At 42.1% G+C, this 23,090-nt stretch overlaps 1 protein-coding gene across 1 annotated transcript in view; it reads right to left on the bottom strand.

The window, feature by feature from the left end:
* Positions 1-23,090, bottom strand: part of FRAS1 (Fraser extracellular matrix complex subunit 1) — a 507,275-nt gene that overhangs the window by 211,438 nt on the left and 272,747 nt on the right. The window contains exons 16-19 of the mRNA XM_040237169.1: positions 21,520-21,660; positions 19,602-19,742; positions 17,931-18,107; positions 1,540-1,680 (exon numbers count right to left, since the gene is read on the bottom strand). Coding sequence (XP_040093103.1) covers positions 1,540-1,680; positions 17,931-18,107; positions 19,602-19,742; positions 21,520-21,660 — 600 coding nt within the window. The remainder of the gene's footprint in view (positions 1-1,539; positions 1,681-17,930; positions 18,108-19,601; positions 19,743-21,519; positions 21,661-23,090) is intronic.

Here is a 23,090-nt window from a genome sequence, read left to right as displayed (position 1 = left end):
GTACTGTTACTGAGTCCAAGTCCCCTCTGCTCGCCCCACGACAGACCAATAAATCAGTAGACGAGGTGTTCAGGCAAGGAATAACAACCTTATTTGGAAAGCCAGCAGATCAAGAAGATGGTAGACTAGTGTCTCAAAATAACCGTCTTATCAGGGTCTGGATGCCAGGTTATTTTACAGAGGAGGAGGAGGTGAGGAAGTAAAATACAAAGGCCATTAATCTTGCAAATACCCCCTGGAATGGTCAGCCTCAGGGAGGGGCTGTGTTAATTTCCTCTTTCTTGCAGCCATATATAGGTGAACAGGGTCAGAATGTCTCTCTGGACAACAGCACTTTGGTTTCACATTCAGGCAGAGGGGCCGGGTTCCCTGAGGAAGGGCATTATGTACAGACAGTATCCTTTCAGTTTAGGAAAGCAACAGAAAGTAAAAGAAACAGATTCAACCTGTAGCCAGATTTTTTTATTCTTCCCTATAAAAGTACCTTCCATCTGCTGGTCTCAGGCAGGCAGGGGCATGGGCAGAGAAGAGTTACAGATACTCAGACTTCTCCCAAACAATTTTCCACAGATGAAACCAACTGGGCCAGGGTGAGGACACAGAAGGAAAGACCACAGTTTTCAAGGACAACCCCAGTGACAAAGAAACCAAGAATGCTCCCTACTGAGCTTAATAGAGTGTTTCAAGTGAAACAACCCATCAGGGGCCTACAGTGATTAAAAAGCTACTTGTAGAAGAAAATTCCAGAAAAATGATATTGATCTTCAATCATCTAAATTTGTATTCACATTAAATTTCCTCTTTGGAGTTTGAGGCTTGATGAATCTGACAAGTTTTAATTTATTTCAAAAATATTTTGCACATTTACTATGTGTTTTCCAATGCCAGAAACAAAAATCAAACAATGTTATAACGATGGGCTTTTTCCCTATCAGTCGGCCTCAGCAGTCTATTTTTAGAAATAAAACCATAATCATGATAGAATGTGTTTGTCTTTTCTTTTTTTCTTTAGCAACAAGAAAACACAGAGCTACAATAAGGTGCTTAAATTTTAGTATTTTGTCAATTCCAATAAAATCCTTCACTAATCTGAAGTAGTAATTCTTAAAATCTCTGTCACTGAAATATACAGGTGCTCTTAAAAACATATTGGGCTGGTGTGTCAAGGAAGAAAATAAATACCCTTTCCCTTTTTGCTCTATTAGGCTGCAGCGGGGGAAGCGGGGCTGAGGACTGCAGAGGTAAGGCCAATGCCTGCTTTCCCACAAATGCATGAGAGCCTGCAGCAGCTCATCTCCTTGATGGCCCCCATCATCCCTCACTACATGCAGAGGGTCAAGCTGATTTTCATTTTTCACATCATCCATATTTCCTATTGGATGAACAGAATTTCATTTGTTTTCCTCACTCAGAAGGACTCACAGCCCAAGTCTAGTCCCTTGGTATGACACGGTTGTTAACTGCAGAGCCAGGCTGTATGAAGACAACATATGGGCATAGGGTGTGATGGGCATACTCCCAAGCCAGTTACACACTCACCTGTACAACTGCCTTCCTGGTTGAAGTACCCATCTGGGCACTGGGAGAGGCACTGCCCATCCAACAGCACGTGGGAAGGCCAACAGGCTGTGCAGTTGTGTGGGCTTGTCCCTGCACACGCAGAACAGGATGGGTGGCAAGCTGGAAGGGAGAAAAGGCAGAGGAGATAATCAGGAGAGCTGCCATCCGACAAGGACAGTACCTCTGCCTTCCCCGTTCACTTTCCTGTAATATTCCATTGGCATAAGTTCTATACATTCACTTAACTTTCCCAAGGACAGAGCAGACATCTCACATACTTCTTTCAGGCTGTATCCTACAAAGCAAGCATCTGCGGAACCCAGATTAAAGTGTTGGTCATTCAGTCGTGTCCGACTCTGTGCTACCCCATGGACTGTAGCCCGCCAGGCTCCTCTGTCCATGGAATTCTCCAGGCAAGAATACTGGAGTGGGTTGCCATTCCCTTCTACAAGGGATCTTCCTGACCTTGGTCTCCTATATTGTAAGCAGATTCTTTACCAACTGAGCCATCAGGGAACCCAGATTAAGAAAGGGATAAGTGACACAAAAAACAGAAATTACCATTTGCGGAGTCATTCATTTCTTTATTCCCATGTTCCCAGTCTCAGAGGATGTCAGATAAAGAACAGAAAGCCATAAAAAAAGGTCTCCTGCCATTAGGACAGCTCCTGTACCATCAATGGGCTGCTGATTAGGCTGCTCAAATTAAAGAGGAAGGTGATGGAGGCCTTACTGATTGATTAAACAAAGGTTTCTATGCTGCCCACGCTCTGAGGGAGACTGGACACATGTAGGTAGGAAGGCCTGTCCAACATTTTGAACTGCTCAAAGTAGCTGCATCAACAGACACACAAGCAAATAACCAGAATAAAACAAATGGAAAATGGAGTATAACAGAGAGAATAAGAGCATCATATCACAATTCTCTGTGAGCTTGACTAAGTTTTGCAATTTCTCAAGGCTCCCACTTCCTCATGTATAAAAATGAGAATATAAACTATACATACCACATGGGGTGTTGGGGACACCATGTGGATTATTTACTATGCCTCGCTCATTTCTTCCCACAGAAACCACAATATCAGCTTTTGCCCCCCTTTTGCCCTCACTCCTCCTGCCTCCTGTCCCGCCCTGGTGCTTCCCTCTGTGGCCCCTGCATGATGTGACATGCCCTTCTTCTTGGGAACTGTAAGGGTTCTTTCCCAAAACAATCATCTCCTGATATGCCGGCCTCATCATAGCTGAATAATAATAAAGCCCACAATTTGAAACAGCCAGTCAATCACTCTCAATCACTCATTCATCTTTTGTTATTGAGCCGCAAGTCGGTCGAGGTGTTGGGGAAACAGAGGTGAGGAAGACAATGAGTGGGAGGACCCAGGCATTTCAGGGACAAGATCCACTGACTGCAGGGACACCACCCTCAGTCTCCTCTTTGCCTCCTCTGCCCCCCCCCCAATCAAACCTCCTGAAGACTCAAGAGATGAGCAGCTTGGAAGAAGCATATGGGATTTTCTACCACTGAGGTCTCCATTTGCACCAATCCCCAATAAAAACGTAAATTTCAATCCTTGATGTACAGATTGGGCTGCTGTGAGGTAGGATGTTCTTGTCCAGCAGGACTGGTTTGTAGGAGTATTAAACTCATGATATATGGCTGGTAGATGACTGCTGTCCTAAACCTTCTGGTGCTCCACCCTAGTGTCTCATCCATAACTGAGCACCTAAAGGTTTAACACCTGTACCTGAGCTAAGGCCATACCCATTTGGATTGGGCAGTACACCCAACCTTGCATGCATGCATGCTAAGTCACTTCAGTCCTGTCAAACTCTGCAACCCAATGGACAATAGCCCATCAGGTTTCTCTGTTCATCAGACTCTCCAGGCAAGAATACTGGAGTGGGTTGCCATGCCTTCTTTTAGGGGATCTTCCCAACCCAGGGACTGAACCATCATCTCTTATATCTCCTGCATTGGCAGGCGGGTTCTTTACCACTGAGCCCCCTAGGAAGCCCCACACCCTACCTTGTGGGTGCTGTGCATATCCGCTCAGTAATGTCTGACTCTTTGGGAGCCCAGAGACTCTGTAGCCCACCAGACTCCTCTGTCCATGGGGGTTCTCCAGGAAAGAATTCTGGAATGGGTTACCATGCCCTCTTCCAGGGGATCTTCCCAACCCAGGGATCGAACCCAAGTCTCCTACATTGCAAGTGGATTCTTTACTGTCTGAGCCACCAGGGAAGCCCACACCCTACTTATTGGTTGATAAATATTTTGATTATTATCCCTAGCTTCACTGCAGAGCTTTATATCTATTCAACAGTATTTATTGCTCTATGAAAAACAGAGCCAGAGCTCCAAGTTTTAAAATTATTTCCTTATTTTTTTTAGATTGCCTTGTTAACTACTCTAATAGCATAAGTCACAGTAATCTTTCCCAAGTATTTTCAGAATCACTGACAAAATATTTCCTCTTTAAAAAACAAAATAGAACAAGCAAGCAAATATGACTATAAAAGAGACGTACATATCAGCTCATTATTTAAGACATGTTTAACACAAATGAAATGACATATGATAGAAAGTCAGATGGCAGTATTTCAAAAAGCAACTAACTTGTATTGTCAACACAAAGCCCTCTAGGATGATTGGGGAAGCAACAAACTTCTACATACCTAAATTTATTTATGATAATACCAATATGTTCATATCAGACCTTACAAGATTGCAAATATCCCCAGCTCCTCCTGTTCTACTTCCTTAATAAACAGGAAATCAAAGCATATCATTGTTGAATTGAAAACTGGGAGGAGATGAATTAAAGCATTATGAGCAGACAATTTATTTCATTTGGTCACAAAAATCAATGAGATAAACTGGCTCAATGTAAATAAAGATTGTTACTGAATTATGTAAAACAAGAAAGCAACCATAAAGAAGGCTGAGCACCAAAGAACTGATGCTTTCAAACTGTGGTACTGGAGAAGACTCCTGAGAGTCCATTAGGTAGCAGGGAGATCCAACCAGTCCAACCTAAAGGAAATCAGTCCTGAATATTTATTGGAAGGATTAATGCTGAAGCTGAAGCTCCACTACTTTGGCCACCTGTGAAGAGCTGACTCATTAGAAATGACCCTGATGCTGGGAAAGATTGAGGGCAGGAAGACAAGGGGGCGACAAAGCATGAGATGGTTGGATGGCATCACCTACTCAACCGACATGAGTTTGAGTAAACTTTGGGAGGTAGTGAAGGACAGGGAAGCCTGGTGTGCTTCAATCCATGGGGTCACAAAGAGTCAGACACAACTTAGTCTGACTAAATAGCAATGAAGACAAATTAGTTGATGAGCTAAGACTTTCAGGAGAAAATCCTTTGGCTCCCACTTGATTTTGGAAATAAGCCTCACTGGACATCCCCATGGCAGACTTCAGAACTGCCTTCATTGGAAATATTTAAGAATCAAATAAATAATGACCTAGTGAGTCACCCTGTGCCACTGAGGGAAAATGATAGGCTGGATGATCATCCTTTCCAAGTATTTTGTCCTCTGTAATACTCTATTTCTGTAACTATAGGCATCTGTGTCTTTAAAACATGCTCACGAAACGTCAATTCTGTGCTGCTTTTGGAAATGTCTACACTCTTTCAGTGACTTTTATGAGGGTCTATCATTTAATGGAAGATGATTCCGTAGCAGAAGTTCCAGTTTGAAGTCTAAGATCCTTCAAGGAAGACTAACTCCATTACAGGGCATATATATGGAAGAGATTTGAGAATAAGTTCTGTGAGTAATTTCTCCACTACATATTTTAGAGAGTGGTTTTCCAGTTGATGGCTGAGTATATTTCTGAAAAAGCATAACGGAGTTGCTTAAGCATTAAAAGTTTTGGCATTAAAAGTGTCCTCAGATGGTTGTAAATTCCAGTCAACCTGACACCAATAAAAGTTTTACCTGAAACAATGAAAACATACCAATTTTTGTTCATTCTATATTCTGTTTAAATTTTAGATAAAGGACACTACTACTTCTTTTTTCCTTTTAAATAATATAAGAAGTGGGCCAGCATAAATGTTTTCATATCATATAAAATTTCCTGGCTTTTCATGTCAAAACAATTTTTGAGGTAGATGTCTCTTGAATTATGATGTAAATATCAAAATCCTCAAGGATATGCAGAAGGAACACCGTGATGAGGGATGAAAGTTGAAATGAGTGAAGTCAAATAAAATTACTCTTCCCCTCTCCCTCATTCTTCTTTTCCTTCTTTCTTTCTGTTTTCTTTTTAAAGAACAAAAGGCATATTGCTATTTATTTACCTCATTTTCATGAATGGTTTACTTCACTTAGTATAATGTCGTTAAGGTTCATCAACATGGGAACATGTGTCAGAATTTTCTTCCTTTTTCAGGCTGAATAATATTTCACTGTATGTATGCAACATTTACCACATTTCGGTAATCCATTCATTCATCGACGCACACTGAATTGCTTCCACTTTTAAGCTAGTGTGAATTATGCTGTTATGAAAAAGGGTATACAAATACCTCTTTGAGATCCCACTTTCAATTATTTGGGGCATATACCCAGAAGTGGAATTGCTGGATCAGATGGTAAAACGTGATTTAACCTACCTCCCCAATCCCCTGGGAATCCTTTAAGAGTAAAATTTACATCTTATCCATTTCTGTGATTCACACAGTACCTGTCATAATCCCTGTCCCTGGCATGTCACAAGTTCTCAGGAAATAAGTTTCTGCTGACTGAATGGAAGGGCAACTAGGAAGGTGAGTAGGTGGGGTAGGTGGATGGAAATTCTGGCAGCACACCGCTAGGTCTCCCTTCTCTTTGATCTTTTCTTTTCAGCCTCAGGCTGGTGAGTCCCAAATTTATGTGTACAGCTCTGACTTTAACCCTGAACTCTAATCACATAAATCTAACTGTCTAGGGGATGGCTCTACTTGGTGTTTCATTGCTACCACATATTCTTCATTCCCCATTTTCCATTATCCATTAAGTATCCAAGCTTAACCCTTACCTACTTAATGTAAATGATCACATCACATTCATTCCATCCAAACTACCCCACATCTTACCCACTACCTGGTCTTTTTTGTACAGTAGCACCCGCCTCATACCAACAAGTTCAGTTCTGAAAGTGCATTCATTAATCAGTCCAATTTGTTCCCAAGTCCAAGAAATTAGCCTAGGTACTCAACTAACACAATTATAGAGTACTGTACTGTAATAGGTTAATAATATTTTTCACATAAATAATACACTTAAAAGTGCAAAAAAATGAAAACCTCTTTAATCTTGCAGTACCCTGCCTCGAAAAGTACCAACTACCTCACTGCTGCTTTAATGCTTGTTTCCTGGACATCCTGGGCTTGAAATAAAGAGACTGAGCTGTTGTACTCTATACAATGTGGTACTTTGTACTCTATACAAAGTACATAAGAGCACAACCACCTGTAGAGGATGCACACGCATGACAATGTATGCCAGACACATGAACTGACCTATGTGACTGGACATGCAAACACACGTTCACATCTTTGGCAGGTTGCAACCTGAATTTTGGTGGTTCATTTGTAGGGGACTTCCTGTATTTCCTGGCTTGCCTTTACCCCACCATTCCCAAAGACACTCACAGTGAGAAAGCTGGACTTCGACTTTTCCTCACCATAACGCAGATGTGATATGTTGATTTCTATGTCTTAAATCTGCATCAAATCTACTCCAGTTTAATCATCCCTGCGACCCTTAACATAGACCTTCAGTGCCACTCCTGATATGGGTCAGTGTGGCAGCTTCCTAACCAGCCCCACTTAGTGTCTCCTCATTTACCTGAGATACCACTACCAGGGAGGTCCCTATAAAATGAAATTGACCAAACTATTTCCCTATTTAAAATCTTTTTATGGTTCTCAAAAACCAAGTGTCAACTCCTAAACACAGCACACACAGCCTTTCATGACATGACCGAACCCCACATTTCCAGGATCACACCCTACAAACCACCATTCGGACTTTACCCTGCAGGAAAACCGAATGCAGTCCTTCTCCAAACACACCATACCTTTACCTTTGCTGTTTCCCGGGCAAAGAATGTCCTTTCTTACCTTCTTCCCCAGTAAATTCCCATTAATCCTCAACAGCCTAATGATGTAGCTTTCCCTCTGCAAATTTTTCATCATATCCTCTCCCCTCAACAGTCAGTCTTCCTTTGCTGTGTTCTTTCTATATCTTCTGCCGATTGCCATTACAACATGTATCCCGTTTTTTCAGTTACTTGTTCTGTGTCAGTCTCCCCTAGTTGATCACTCTTTCCTTTAGGCATGGTCTATATTTTTTTCTTCTATCCCCCAAACCTAGCACACCCCTGCTATAAAAGCAAGAAGGAGAAAGAGAAGAAGACTGAACGTCTCCAAAAGGCACGCATTTGTACAGCTTATGTCAGCACTCTGGGGACTACATTAAAGTGTTGCTTAACATAAACGCCATGCATTTCATTCAATTAATTCAAGGGAATCCCAGCTTCATAAATAGCAACACACTCTTAAGCAGAACAGGCTGACTCCTGTGCATTCATTTCTTTAATTAAAGCTCTGTGCCTTAAGGCCTTTGGTGAATCTTAGGAACAACTAAATAGATAAAATACCACAATATGCTTTACTCCTTCTCACTCATCTAAAGCAAGTTATTTAATTAACCAAAATCATCAGTGCATTTCTCATTTAAAAAAGAAATTGGCATACTGTAGGAGGCTCCTGAATTCACTTCTTCCAGTGGTCATGCTAATCTACGGTTACACATGGGCCAATTCCCTTTGAAAGAAGTTCGGAAACTAGCTGAACACCTCCTACACATTAAATGAATGAGGAAAAAAAAAATAGTAGGTATGCCGAGACACACACTCCTGCCATAAATCTTACCCCTGGCACAGCAACATATTGATACAATAAACAAGGGGGAACTCACAGACATCCAGCTTCTCCCTGAGGATTGAAGGGCTTGAACCTAACATCTACTACCCAACTTTAAGCCTTCTACCTGAGAAATGGTCCTCCAACCTCTAGCTGCAAAAGCTAACGGGGCTTGAATCCAGAAGACCTGTGAGATCAGAGCATCCAAAAAGGCAGTTCTTCACAGGCTCGCTAGGATCCATGGTACTTGTCCCCCCAGGGCTCCGTGTGAAGGCATCTATCAGAAATGTCCATCTCCTAGTCTTTTCCGGAAAGAGACACATGTCTATACATGTCAAGCTGCAGCCTGAGGGTCAGGCTTCTACTTTAACCCCCATATAGAGGCTGAGTGCCCGCCATCCTCTCCGGAGACCTGGGAAGCAGGAGGACAGTGTGTTCATGTTCACCCTTCGCCCAGCTCCAAGTCACTCGTGTCTCCCTGGAAAGAACCTGTGTGCAGGTCTAGGGCCCTGGTTTTTTGACTACAGCCCAGAGAACATGGCCACTGGTGGCCTGACTCTGATGATCAGCAGGTTCGAGTTCATGGGCTCTGGGAACCGTAGCAAACAGAGGGATAGTTGTTAACTAGTGACTCTACCCTCTCCCGCCCCCGCCCCCAGAAACAACCACCTCCCAGACAGCCTCTAAAAGAGATCCACTCGGACATTTTAGAAGTTGCTGAAAGAGGGTTTGGCTCCAATCTTCGAGCATTTAGATGTTGACTAAGGTTCTGGTGGCTCAGACGGTAAAGCGTCTGTCTACGATGTGCGAGACCTGGGTTCGATCCCTGGGTTGGGAAGATTCCCTGGAGAAGGAAATGGCAACCCACTCCAGTACTCTTGCCTTGAAAAATCCCATGGACAGAGGAGCTTGGTGCAGGCTACTGCACCAAGGGGGTCGCAAAGAGTCAGGCACGACTGAGTGACTTCACTTTCTTTCTTTAAGGTCCTTTGCATTAGGACAGAGACAGGGCGGGCACACCCTCCATTACTGGATGCTACTCAGAACACAGAGAGTAGCTTGGACAGTCGCCAGAGTTTGAGAGACAGCAGAGGACTGGACCTGGGCTGAAGGGCATGGTTCAGACAACAGACTGGGGCATCCTAGGGGCTGGGGAGGGGTATGAGGAGGGGAAACAAGAGAAGGTGCTCAAAAGGTACGAACTTCGGTTATGAGATAAACAAGTTCTGGGGCATCCAACGTACAGTGTGGCTCTAGAGTTAACAATTGCTCTGCCTGTGCGCACTCAGTCGTGTCCGACTCTTGAATGAACCGAGCAAAAATACTGGAGTGGGTTGCCATTTCCTCCTCCAGGGGATCTTCCCGACCCAGGGATTGAAACCACGTCTCCTTCGGCTCCTGCATGGGCAGACAGATTCTTTACCACTGAACCGCCTGGGAAGCCCTCTAGTTAACAATACTATATGTATATTTGAAAGTTACTAAGACAGGTAAATTATAGTTTTCATCACAGGACAAAAAATTACAATTCTGTGAGGTGAAGGATGTCAAACTAAACTTATTGTGGTGATCACGTGGCAACATAAACATATATTAAATTACTATGTTGTACACCTTAATTGAATACAATGTTATATGTCACTACATTTCAATAAAACTGGAAAAAATTTGATGCCAAATCTGTATTGATTTTGTGCAGTTTTGCCCCACGCAGGTGTAAGTTCTGCCTAAGGAGGCAATACTATCTCCAAGACTGACAAAGAAGGCTTGGAAAAGTTCAGTTACTAAAATTTCCTGTATGTCTCCCTGACCAAAGCTCTATGATAATTCTACTTCTAATGCATGATGGGGGATGGGAGGGGGCACTGGGATGTTTGTTATGTCTGCATTCTTTTTTGAAGAACAATGTTTCTACAGACATTATACATGAGAAGATATATAGGTAAAACTCATTATTGCACTATGGAATTTATTTAAAAAAAAAACTAGTAATTTCCTCAAAATTATATTATCTTAAGCCCTCTCACTAAACTGCATAGGAATTTTTTTTAAAAATCCATGCTTAATTTGCCACAGAAAGTGAAAGTCACTCAGTCGTGTCTGACTCTTTGCAACCCTATGGACTTATACAGTCCATGGAATTCTCCAGGCCATACTGGAGTGGGTAGCCTTTCCCTTCTCCAGGGGATCCCCCCAACTCAGGTCTCCTGCATTGCAGGCAGATTCTTTACCAGCTGAGCCACAAGGGAAGCCCAATTTGCCATAGAATTGGGCCATTTACGTGGCTGAGTTAATCATCCCAACCAAGTTCATACCCCATTGCTCCACCACAACCAAGTCGTTGACTTAGTGATTGGATGGGATCATTAAGAGAGGCGGCCTGGCCTGTAATTAAATTGTAAAGCTCTAGCATGAAAAGAAGAACAAAGGATCTAGGCTTGGAAAGAAGGAAATATTCCGTAGGTAACCATGTCCTCCATTAGAGCCCAGGATCTTCCCAGTGCTAAATTATTCTTCAGTTGGTTCCTTCTAAGCCTCAGTTTCTTCATCTATAAAATGGGAGTAAATATAAATTCACAGGATTTCCAATCAAATTCTTGGTTGTAAGGAATTTCATAAACTATAAAGTGATACATGTATGTGTGTATTGTAAATAACTGTAGGAATCTATGCCAAAAGATTAAAAGAGGTTATCTGAGAATAGAAGGGTTACAGGTAGAAATCATAGATAAAGGACATCTAGTTAAATTTAAACTTCAGATAAATAATGAAAAATATTTTAGAATATCTTAGGTAATATGTGGACATACTAAACGTTTCATTTTTTATATAAGTATTTTTATTTCTTAATTCTGTATTTTTTAATATAGTCCTCCTAATTACTCATAATTAAGGTTTTTCCTTATGTGAAGAATAGATCATGGACAGATTTGCAGCAAATAAACGTGATCATGTTTTTTCTCCTTTGATGTTTTGATATGATAAATTACCTAATAGATATCTCAATATAAGTTAATCTATAAATTCTTAAAATAACCTGAATTCAATTTGATATATAGTTCTGAATTCAATTTGATAACTTCTTAATATTTTATCTAAAATTTGTAGTTTTTCTCTTTGTTATGTTATAACATTAGCATTAGTGCTATGCTGGATAAAAAAATTGTGAACTCTAAAATATTCTATCTTTTTCTATGCTCTAGGATTTTATATTATTATAAGATTTCTTTATATTGTTTTTTGATGGTCTTAATAACACACATTAAACTAACTCTAGCACTCTTTTAGAGGAAGTTCTTTGTTAACCTTTTTAATTTTATATATGACTTTTGATTTATTCATACTTTCCATGTCTTCTTGGACTGATTTTGACAATAAATCTTTTCCTTTAAAATAATTTGATGGTAGCTTTCAAAAATTTCAGATTTTTTTAATCCCAACTCTTCATTTGCTAAATTTTGTTAACTTAGATATTTTTAACATTTTTGGTCTATACTTTTTTTTAAAGTTTCAGTAATATGCAAAATATATGCAAAGAAAAGAAATAAAAATTGAGATTTAAAAAAACTGCTATCATTATAAAGAAGTACACCAGAGATATGATAAAGTGATATTCTTCTTTAATTAGTTGGATGATAAAGAATCTGCCTGCAATGCAGGAGACTTGGGATGGATCTCTGGGTTGGAAAGGTCCCCTGGAAAAGGGAAGGACAACCTACTCCAGTATTCTTGCCTAAAGAATTCCATGGACACAGGAATATACAGTCCATGGTGTTGCAAAGAGTTGGACATGACTGACTTCACACAACTCTTTAATCAGAAGCTTTGCTTATTCAAACTATGGTCTGTGGACCAGGAGCATCAGCCTCCCCTGAAACATGTTATAAACATGGAAGCTCAGACCCCACCCCAGACCTACTGAATCTGAGTCCACATTTTAATAAGATTGCCAAGAGATTCCTATGAGAAGTTCTACTCTACAAAGACCTCAACTAAAAGCTGAATCTTCAAAATAGTTGAATCCCTTAAAGAAAAATAAATAAGTCCTCAACAAGAGTGAAGGAGAATCTGAAACTGAGCTGAGCAATCTGACCTAACCTTGGGAACACCTATAGGAGAGAGCCAAGGCCTCCTAGTAACAAAAGCCTCAGGTCCTTCCTTCCATCCATCCACCCTGAGCTGCCATGTTCAGCCACACAGGCTTCACAGACACTAAATGACGTCAGGAGGCACCAATCACATAAATTACTGTGAGAATGGTGCTCCTGGAGTTGGGGAACAGAATAGTCCCTACCCAGCTGTATTCTCGAGAACCCATCTAGACTCATACAAGCTTGAGGTATGGAAAGTTAGTGAGAAAGATGAACAAGAAAGTAAGCGATGGGCCTTTGATTTTGTTTTAGAAGGCTGGGGTTTTATGAAGTTGTTTTATTTGTGCAAAGGCACTGACAGGTCTTTCTTGGGGTTTTTGCTTGTTTTATAAATACTGCATTGTAGACAGACACTTTACCATCTGAGCCACCAGGGAAGTCAGTATTTGTCAGTGCTAGGGAACAATCAGTTAAACAGGTGAGATGAACTGTGGATAAAATCACTAAAACCTTTTCTGTACCTAATACTCAATTAATATTTAACTGTTCTCAGTCACTCAGGCACGTCTGACTCTGTGCAACCCCACGGACTGTAGCCCACCAGGCTCCTCTGTCCATGGGATTTTCCAGGCAAGAGTACTAGAGTGGGTTGCCATATCCCTCTCCAGGGTATCTTCAGGAAGGACTCAGGGATGGAATCTGCATCTTATGTCTCCTGCACTGGCAGGCAGATTCTTTACCACTAGTACCACGAGGGAAGTCCTTAATATTTAATAGACATGTAAAATTTTAGTGGACTACTAAAAAATGCCTCCAAACTATCTTCAAAAATTGGTAACAGATTTTATTTTGAACAAGAAATTCCTGCCACACTGAAAACATGGAGGCTGTGTGTGAAAGAAGTGTAACGTCAAAGGTCTATCTGGTAAAGTACCCAAGTTCGTTTCTGTGAGCCAAAAATGCAGGACAAAAATATTCAGGTCTCCATCCTCATTTCACCAAAGTGCATCTGTTTTGAAGTCTATCTCAGAGCACCCCCACTGTCTTCCCCATACCTCGCTGTGGGTTTCATAGTACCAACCAAGGGTATACGGTGGGCTTCACTGTTGCTCTTGGTATTTTTTATTTTCTATTTCTCTCAATATAAATTCCATGAGAGCAGGAACTTCATCTGACTCATTGACAAGAGCTTAGACAATACCTGGCACCCAGGGGACACTCAAAAAACATTTGTAGAATGAATGAATAAAAACAGACTCAGTTCAGTTCAGTTGCTTAGTTGTGTCTGACTCTCTGCAACCCCACGGACTGCAGCACACCAGGCTTCCCTGTCCATCACCAACTCATCCTCTGTTGTCCCCTTCTCCTCCTGCCTTCCATCTTTCCCAGCATCAAGGTCTTTTCCAATGTAAAAAACAGACTGTTCTCCAGCTAATAAAAAACAATTTTCTCTTTGGTCACTCCTTGTTAATTACACATTTTACATCCTTCTATCACAGACTTGGATCTTAGTCAAATATCCTGAGTAAGTCTGCCTCATCCTCCAATAGATAATCCCTGGGTTTGTCAGGTAGCTCAGAGCAGAAACTTTTATAACAACTCCTGACAATATTCGGGCTCTAAGTAAATTGCTTTTCCCGCTAATGCATCTGCCTCTTGCTTTCACTATCTGTGGTAATATTCTAATCACTCTATGCTGCAGTCTCAAAGAAAGGCAGAGGGAGAGTTCCAGGAAGCAGTTGTTTTTTGCTTCTTTACAGCAAAGCACTTGAGATGAAAAGGTCTGTAAAATCAACTCTCAGTGGCACACACTCAAGAACTCCAACCTTTTAAAATGTTCCTTATAGAAGAGAGGGTGTTTTGTGGGTGTGTGAGGAGGAGCACCCAAAGCAATCTCACAGGGCTCCCAGGCCCGTGTTCAGAGACAAGGCTTCCGCAGAATCGAAAAAGGAACAGATTGTGGGAAGGTGGAAAGGTTGCCAGAGATACCGGATGAATGACAGGAAACACATCAGTCAACACACTTAAACTCAAGTGAGCTTGGAAACAATTGGTGGCTGTGCTCAGTCTCCCAGTGGAATCTTGGGCAACTCAATTAACCTCTTTCTCCCACATCCCCCTCACTACTATATTGAGCACAACAATCTACCTTGAGCAGAGAGGGCTCAAGATTTCATAATAAATGTGAGTAGAGAGCTCTATGTGTGATACCTCACAGTACTGTGTGAATTAGCATAAAGTCACAAGGCTACCCGTGCCTCTAGAGGTCAATCCAGCCCTTTCATATGGGACCACAATTAAACCATTCCAGAGGGATTAGATTCTAATCCTTTGTAAAAGGTGTCTGTATAAAGGGATTCTAAGATCATTCCCCTCGGTCAAGGATGCTTTCTTAAACTTAGGTTGTCTCAACCCTGCAACACTGTAATTCTTTGTGTTTGCCCCTTCAGGGACCATATTAGAACAGCTTCTTGGTGAATAGCATGGATACTGGAGTCTGGCTGACTCAGGTTCCCACTGGACTCTACTTGGCGCCAACTACCTGATACTGAGCAAATTACAGCCTTAATTTCCTCTTGCCTGTTTCTCCTCTAAAGTAGTTGTCCCACTGACCCCATAAGGCTGGTATCAGGACCAAGTGAAAAAATAGAACAAGTAAGGTGCTTCTTACAGGGTCTGCATCAAGGCTGAGCACCAAATTCACAGGAATATTATTTTCGGGCTGAATAACCCTGGTTGCCTGCATTCGTGCTCCGTCGTGTCCTGCTCTTCATTATTCCATGGACTGTAGCCAGCCAGGCTCCTCTGTCCATGGGATTTTCCAGGAAAGAATACTGGAATAGGTTGCCATTTCCTCCTCCAGGGGATCTTCCTGACCTAGGGATCGAACCCACACCTCCTGTGTCTCCTGCATTAGCAGGCAGATTCTTTACCACCGAGCCACCTGAGATGCCCTGGTTACTCGCATTTTTATCGACAATTTATCTTTAAAAATGGTCATCATTTTTGTTTATCTCTTCTGATCCCTCTCTAAATCCCCTAATTTTCTTTTTCAATGAAGTGATCAAAATTGTAGAAAGAAACTAACCCTGGTGAACAGCCTAGGCAAGTTTCTTCTTTATTTACTTTATTTACTTCACCTCTTCTTTAGGATCAGAAGTGAAGGCTGTGTGGTGCGTGGCTTGGAAATGCATTGGGGCTCTTTTTCTACAATTAATTTTTATTGGAGTATAGTTGCTCTGGCTTCCCAGGTGGCTCAGTGGTAAAGAATCCGCCTGCCAATGCAAGAGCTGTGGACTCGATCCCTGGTCTGGGAAGATCTCCTGGAGAAGGAAATGGCAACCCACTCTAGTATTCTTGCCTGGGAAATCCCATTCACAGAGGAATCTTGCATGCTACAGTCCACAGGGTCGCAAAAAAGTCAGATACAACTTAGCAACTAAACAACAATAACAAAATAGTAGCTTTAGAATGTTCTGATAGTTTCTATAGTATAGCAAAGTGAATCAGCTGTACATATACACATATCCCTTCTTTTTTATATTTTCTTCCCATTTATCTCCCCATAGAGCATGAGTAGAGTTCCCTGAGCTATACAGTAGGCTCTCATCAGGTTATCTATTTTAAACAGAGTATCAACAGTATATGTATGTCAATTGCAATGTCCCCATTCATCCCACTCCCTCCTTTACCTCTTGATGTCTGAATGCTGAATCTAGAAAAATGGTATAAATGATCTTATTTGCAAAACAGAAAGAGAGGATTTGGAGCTCTTAGCAGCAAAGATTCCCATATTTTGTAAGTGGTTGTGGAAACAGAGTCGCGAGAGTTTAAGGGACCATGGGAAGTTTGCACAATGCATGCATGGGTGGAAACCAGTGTTTGGGGAAATAGAGGCCCTCTTCCAATTTTAGACACCACGTAAACACCCTGTAGCATGGTGCATCCCAGGGAGCAGGGGTTGACCCTTATAATGTCCCCGAATACCTGAGCACATGGACTGAGATTTATACCAAGTGATCATGAGGGCTTTACAAGTTACCAAGCACTTTCATGCTCTGCACCTCCTTTGATCCTGGCAAAAAGCATGTGTGAAAGTCAATTATCCCTATTCTGATACTGCAGATGTGAAGGCTCTGAGAGCTTAAGTATCTGGCCTGGGGTAACTGTATTCCAATTCCACATACTTTCTACTATGCCATATCACTCACCGTGTCCAAAGCCTTTTAACCTAACCTTGAAATCCAGTGTTTCCATGTGAGTATATATTCCAGTGTAACAGTGAAGCCATTTTAATAAGCGGGCTTGTCAAATACACCACTGAATCTGCAGTATGCTTACAATTACGGTGCAAAAATAAAAATTCAAAGCTATGCACAGGGGAAAAAAAAAGACTCAGATATATTATAGCAAAATAAAAGGCAACTGGGTTTAGGCAGGTAGATGGCGGAGAGATTATTTTTCTACCTTTTTCTGCATTCAAAATTCCCCTTAATGAACATATGTTCATAATGAAAAATATAAGTAGTGGATTTTTCCCCAAGTAGCCCAAGAGTCAAAAAATTCATCCAATAGCAAGGAAGGTTCTTGAAGGAGCAGAGAGGGGCCTCCCCTACCTCCTAAGAAATTGGGGCTTCCCTGGTGGTTCAAATGGTAAAAAATCTACCTGCAATGTAGGATACCTGGCTTCAATCCCTTGGTTGGGAAGATTCCTTGGAAAAGAGAAGGACTATCCAGTCGAGTATTCTTGTCTGGGAAATCCCATGGACAGGGGAGTCTGGTGGGCTTGATTCATGGGGAAACAAAGCATCAGACACAACTGAACACACACGTGCACACACCCCTTCATCTTATCTTCAGCCACTTATAGATGACCCAGGTCTGAGTCACACCTTTCAGAATGGCATCAATTCTCTGTGGGCAATACACCAAAGCAAGGGCAGGAATCACTTCTAAATTTTGACAGAAGTCCAGATTTTGTCCTGAAGAGATCAATTTATATTCAGAGTAGCAAATTAAAACAAATAAATAGGATTCTACAAAGAGCTCCGTGTCTTTCTCAGCTACGCATACTGTCTCTGAACGAATCCCCACCTGGAATTTCTGAGACTGTGACTCTGAGGACAGTGGAGTAAAAGGAACTAACTCTTTAAGATCACCTGTTATTCACCAACGGAAGGGGGATGTCAGTGGGACCATTCTCTCACATGTCAGTCTTCCATCCAGAAACACTCAGAAACTATTGTGGCGGGAAATCAAAGAACTTCTGGCTTGGGTCCCGCCTCACGGGATCCCTCAAGAGGTAAGCCTGGAAGCTACCTAGACATTTCCTCCAATCAGGCTTACTCACCTGCACACAGTCCAGTGTTCTCCAAGTAAAACTGGGCTCTGCACTGGGACAGACACTCGCCCGAGGTGATGTTTGCACCCAACAGCGACTCAAACTGCAGTCCGTCCTCTGGCTTCCTACACTGGGTGCAGTGGGAGTGTGCTGGACCCACACAAGTCAAGCAAGAGGAATGACAGGCTGCCAAGGGGAACAAAGTGCAGGAATCAATCCAAGGATCAGAGAAGCACTGCAACCAAGGGGCGTCCCTAAGGAAGTCCGATTCACTCAGAAAAGTTCACCAGACACAACCTTGCAGGTAACTGTTTCTCCAGCAGTCTCCACAAAGCCCAGGGGGATAATAACAATATCTGTGAGAGGCCAAATGAGGGTGATGCTAACTAGCCATGCCTCTCCGGTCCTAGAAGAGCTGCCAGGCTAGATCACGGAGGGAAGAAAACAGCAACCTGGACAATATTGGCTTGGTTCCCCAGAGAGTCACATACAGAGGATGACGGTATAATCTCAGTTTTTAATGGAGGATTTTAAGAAGCATTCCTATAAAGGCTGTTACACTATTATGTGCAAAAATGGTAGTTGTGTTACTGTCTATTATAGCATCCATCACCCACTACAGAGGGGTCCAAGCAACAAATTTCTGTTAGAATTTATGTGAGGAAAGGCTGATTTTCTAGACAAAGAAGAGGCCCCTTTACAGCAGCAACAAACACTTGACATCCATCATAGTTTCTGGTTTTCCTTGGCTGCTGGTGAGAATCAGAGCCAGAGTACTCAAAATCTCTCCTGCCCACACTCTGATATAATGGTTGCTCCCGTCTTTTCAAAGATTCTCTAAATTGTCTTTTTCGGGATATTTATAGCAGTTGCCCTGTTTTAAATATTTTTTTTTTTCCCCCTTGTAACTATCCTTCACAACTTTTCCAAGGTGCCCTATGTATAAATAAACATAAATTAACTTCGCTTAATTAAAATGTTTGCTCCCAATGTTCCAGTTTCAAAAGGCTCAAAGGAGATTGCCCTCCCTTATGAGCTGAGAGCCTTTTCGGCAAATAGCTATGGAAGATTTTCCATTTTACTCAGCCCAGAGGCATTGCTGGTAACTCTCGGTTTGCTCAGCAGTATCATTAACAAAAAGAAGTTCTTCAGGGAAAAACAAAATGAAGACTAAGAAAAACATTAATAATGCTCGGAGGATTGAAAAGAGAGGAAAGAAGAACTGGGTTCGTTTTAATGCACAGGAAAGGGAATACCATTCCCCTCAAGGATGACCAGAAAGATGGTGGCCCGTTGTGTGTCATGACAAATATTCAAATGTGATTTTTCAGATTCTCCCTTTGATAACAACAACAACAAAACCTTATAATGCAGGCATAGCCACATGGGATACCCTAGAGGAAGAGCGGCCCCACAAAGTAACTTATCTCTATGTCCTTGTGATGGGAAAGTTTATCAGGAATGATGACAAGGGACTTCTCTGGTAATCCAGGGGTTAAGAATCCACTTTCCAGTGCAGAGGATGGAAGTTAAATCCCTGGTCCTGGAACTTAAATTGTACATGCCCTGGGGCAACTAAGTCCAAATGCCACAACTCCTGAGCCCGCAAGCCTGAATGCTGCAAGGAAGTCCCAGTATAGCAAATAAATAAATAAATGATGATGATGACACCAACAATACCTTTGCAGACACCATGGTCAGGGTAGAAGCCCTCTCCACAGTTGGGCAGACAGTGGCCTTGGCGCAGGGCCTGGGGGTGGATGCAGGCAGTGCAGTGAGAGGCCATGGGTCCTGAGCAGCTGGCACATGAGTTGTGACAAACTGAGGAAGAAAGGAATACATGGGACCAAGGTAACTAGAGAGTCCACTTCTTGACTGGCCTCCTCATGTGCAAAGATGCCCACTTTTCCATCCTCAATCCCCCTCACATGTTGCACCCAATCAAGGGGCATATGTGTTCAGAGGTGGTTATGCTACCAGCACCGCTCACACGGCAACTCCGTCCATCTTTCATCCACATTCTATTATTTATTAGCTACCCTTTATTTGGGCTTCCCAGGTGGTGCAGGGGTTAAGGGGATGCAGTGTAGGAGATGCTAGAGACGTGGGTTCAATCCCTGGGTTGGAAAGATCCCCTGGAGGAGGAAGCGGCAACCCACTCCAGGATTCTTGCCTGAAAAACTCCATGGACAGAGGAGCCTGGTGGGCTACAGTAGACGGGGTCACAAAGAGTTGGCCACAACTGAGTAATTCAACACAAATCCTTTATTTAGTGTTTGCATTGTGTTTTTTATATATTGCCACTTTTAATCTTCATAGCAACGTTAATGCAGTAGGTAGTATTAACCTCATTTTACAGATGAGAAAACCAAGGTGATGGAAAGTTAAAAAATTTACTCAAGATCACAAAGCTAGTTAGTAGCAGAGCTGGAATTTAGCCCAAGGTCTATCTGAACCTAAGACTCCCCAGGTGAATAGGGAAGAGGAGACAGTTCATGGATCTGGGTGTTGGGACCCCTGGCATTTTCGAAGGGCCTGTCCCTTTGCTTATGCCCTCAGCCAAGACTGGGTCTCTCCAGGCCTAGTGTCCTTGACATATGCATGGTAAGAGGTTGGGTTAAATGGTCTTTTAACACACTTACAATTGGGCATTCTAAGAGTCTAAGTAAAAATGATGTTAAAGGATTTGACCACTATATCTGGCAGTGCCAGGCATGCCTCTCTCCTGCTTTGGTCCTGGCTCGTAACAATGGGACACTCTGACTCCAAGAGGCAGATGGCACCATGCTGTCCTAAGGAACAGGAGTGAACCCTGGAAGAAGGTTCTGGAGGACCACGGTCAGGAGCTGGGAGAGGGGAGTGTGGAGACAGGAGGAGATCGCTGGGGACAGAATACTGAGGACAAGAGATAAAGAGTGGATGAGTAAAGAGGCTGACAAACAAACAGGAGGTTGATGATTCAAGGCTGTAGGATGGGTCTAAATATCCTGCCCAAACAGACGCTAGAAGTGGAAGTAAGAATACGCATGCTTGTTTCAGAGAAGAAGGGCAATCAGGGTGTCTGAGGCAGCAGTAAGTTCCCATCTCCAACGGGAATGTTTCCTAGTTTAAGATGTATAAGTCTGAAAAAAAATACTATATAAATAGCACATAAAACCAAAATTTCAATAGATACACACTTTAGCCTTACAAGCTATCAAACTTGGTTTGCTTTTTTATTTTCCTGGTGTGCTGTAGTTGCCAACATATGTGTTTACAAATGCCATCTAAAGAATGATTCTCTCCTACCTACAACCTGAGTGAGTAATGGTTGACAAGTACACAGGGACTGTATGAAGATTTTAGAGGTTTTCTTGGCATTTCAAAATGATCCCATGATCTTTAATGATGATTGGTCTGTGTAAGCCCCTTATTTAATCACATTACTCCCCCAGCATCCATCCATATTTCCCACCCTCATACCAGATACATTTTCCTTTTAATTTGCCATTTATTTACCATGCACACAAACTTCCAAGTGAACAGCATACAGCACTGAGTGTAATCAAACGTGTGTTAATTACTTTTTTGGTGATGAGGAGTTGCCCGTGTAACTTACCTTTACATCTCCCCGTGGCATCAGCATAGTACCCACCAGGGCATTCAGAAATGCATTTCCCATCATGCAACACGGTCTTCTCCACACAGGTAAGACATCTGGGACTACTGGGGCCACAACTCTTACAGGATTGATCACAAGCTAAAGGGAAAGAAAACCCATCAGAGAAAATCAATAATGAACAAAGGAAGCAAAGGAAGTCTGTTCTTTCAACGTCCACAGTTGGTATCAACATAGTAATCACATTTCTGGCTGCTCCGCTCAGGTCTGTTTCCTTGATTCAAACTTTTCTGTATTCACAGTTGAAGAACTCAATAAGTATTCACTGAACTAAGCATAACAAATATTCTGAGGCTCACCTACCAGTGTGTCCAATTTAATATGGGATTTAAAGTCAAAATGGCTTTGGCAGTAGGGTTCCCAGATTTAACAAATAAAATACCAGATGCTCAGTTAACTTTGAATTTCAAGATAAATAAAAAATAAGTTTTTCGTTTAAGTTTGTACAAAATAGTTCATCCTATATTTCATCTGACAACCCTAGTTGGAGAGAGAATTCAGAGTTCTACTAAGCAAGGCCATGCTATAAAACTTTGGTTGAAATTACTGAGCTTCACACAATCTTCTAGGATCTACTTGTCCACTTACTCATTCAGTGAGCCCTGAACACATTTCTTATACTCTGTGTCAAGTACTGTGCCAGGTAGTAGAGACAAAAAATCCAAATCAACTTGGTCTCAGCTTTAAGGGGCTTGTTAAGTCTACCAGAGGGAAATAAACACATGCAGTATTAGGAATATTAAATGTATTGCTCAGATTGGTCTGCATAAGCATCATAAAAATTTCAACAAAATGTGTGTGGGGTAAGAAGTATGAAAGGTGAAGAAAGGATTCATGGAAGAAATGACGCTTGAGCACTGTCTTAGATATCGAGTCAGAGCATGCCAAACTGATGGGAATATACTCTCAGCTGAAGCAGAGTACAGGCCTAGAACCTGGGAAAGCCATGAACTGCAGCACACCAAGCTTTCCTGTCCTTCACCATATCCTGGAGTTTGCTCAGGGAAAGGCTGGGAAACAGCAGTTCTGTTTTCACAGCTGGAAAAGTGGGAAGGGCCAGATTACAGAAACCTGTCTACCAGACTCCATGGTCTAGATGCTCATCTTAGGAAAGATTTCAGGAGCCTCTCTCTACACAGTTTTGGGGTTTCCCTGGTGGCTCAGATGGTAAGAATCTGCCTGCAATGCAGATTGGGTTTGATTGGGTTGGGAAGATCCCTTGGAGGAGGACAACCCACTCTAGTATTCTTGCCTAGAGAATCCCATGAACAGAGAAGCCTGGCAGGCTGCTATCCATGGGGTCACAAAAAGGCGACATGACTGAATGACTAACACTGTCACACTCACTGCAATTTTTAACATAGTAAAAATATGGCTAAGTTTGTGTTTAAGCAGGATCACTTTGGCTTCAGCTGGGAGGCCGTTTGGAGGGGTGAGGAGGAGAGTTGGGGACCAAGTTGGCAAATTGTGGAAATGCTCAGGGAATAAGATGACTGGGAACTGCATTAAGT

This window comes from Oryx dammah, unplaced genomic scaffold (assembly GCF_014754425.2).
Source record: "Oryx dammah isolate SB20612 unplaced genomic scaffold, SCBI_Odam_1.1 HiC_scaffold_3, whole genome shotgun sequence".
In the NCBI taxonomy this organism is placed as follows: Eukaryota; Metazoa; Chordata; class Mammalia; order Artiodactyla; family Bovidae; genus Oryx; species Oryx dammah.
The sequence above is the reverse complement of the archived record's forward strand: the minus strand, read 5'-3'. Positions and strand labels throughout refer to the sequence as shown.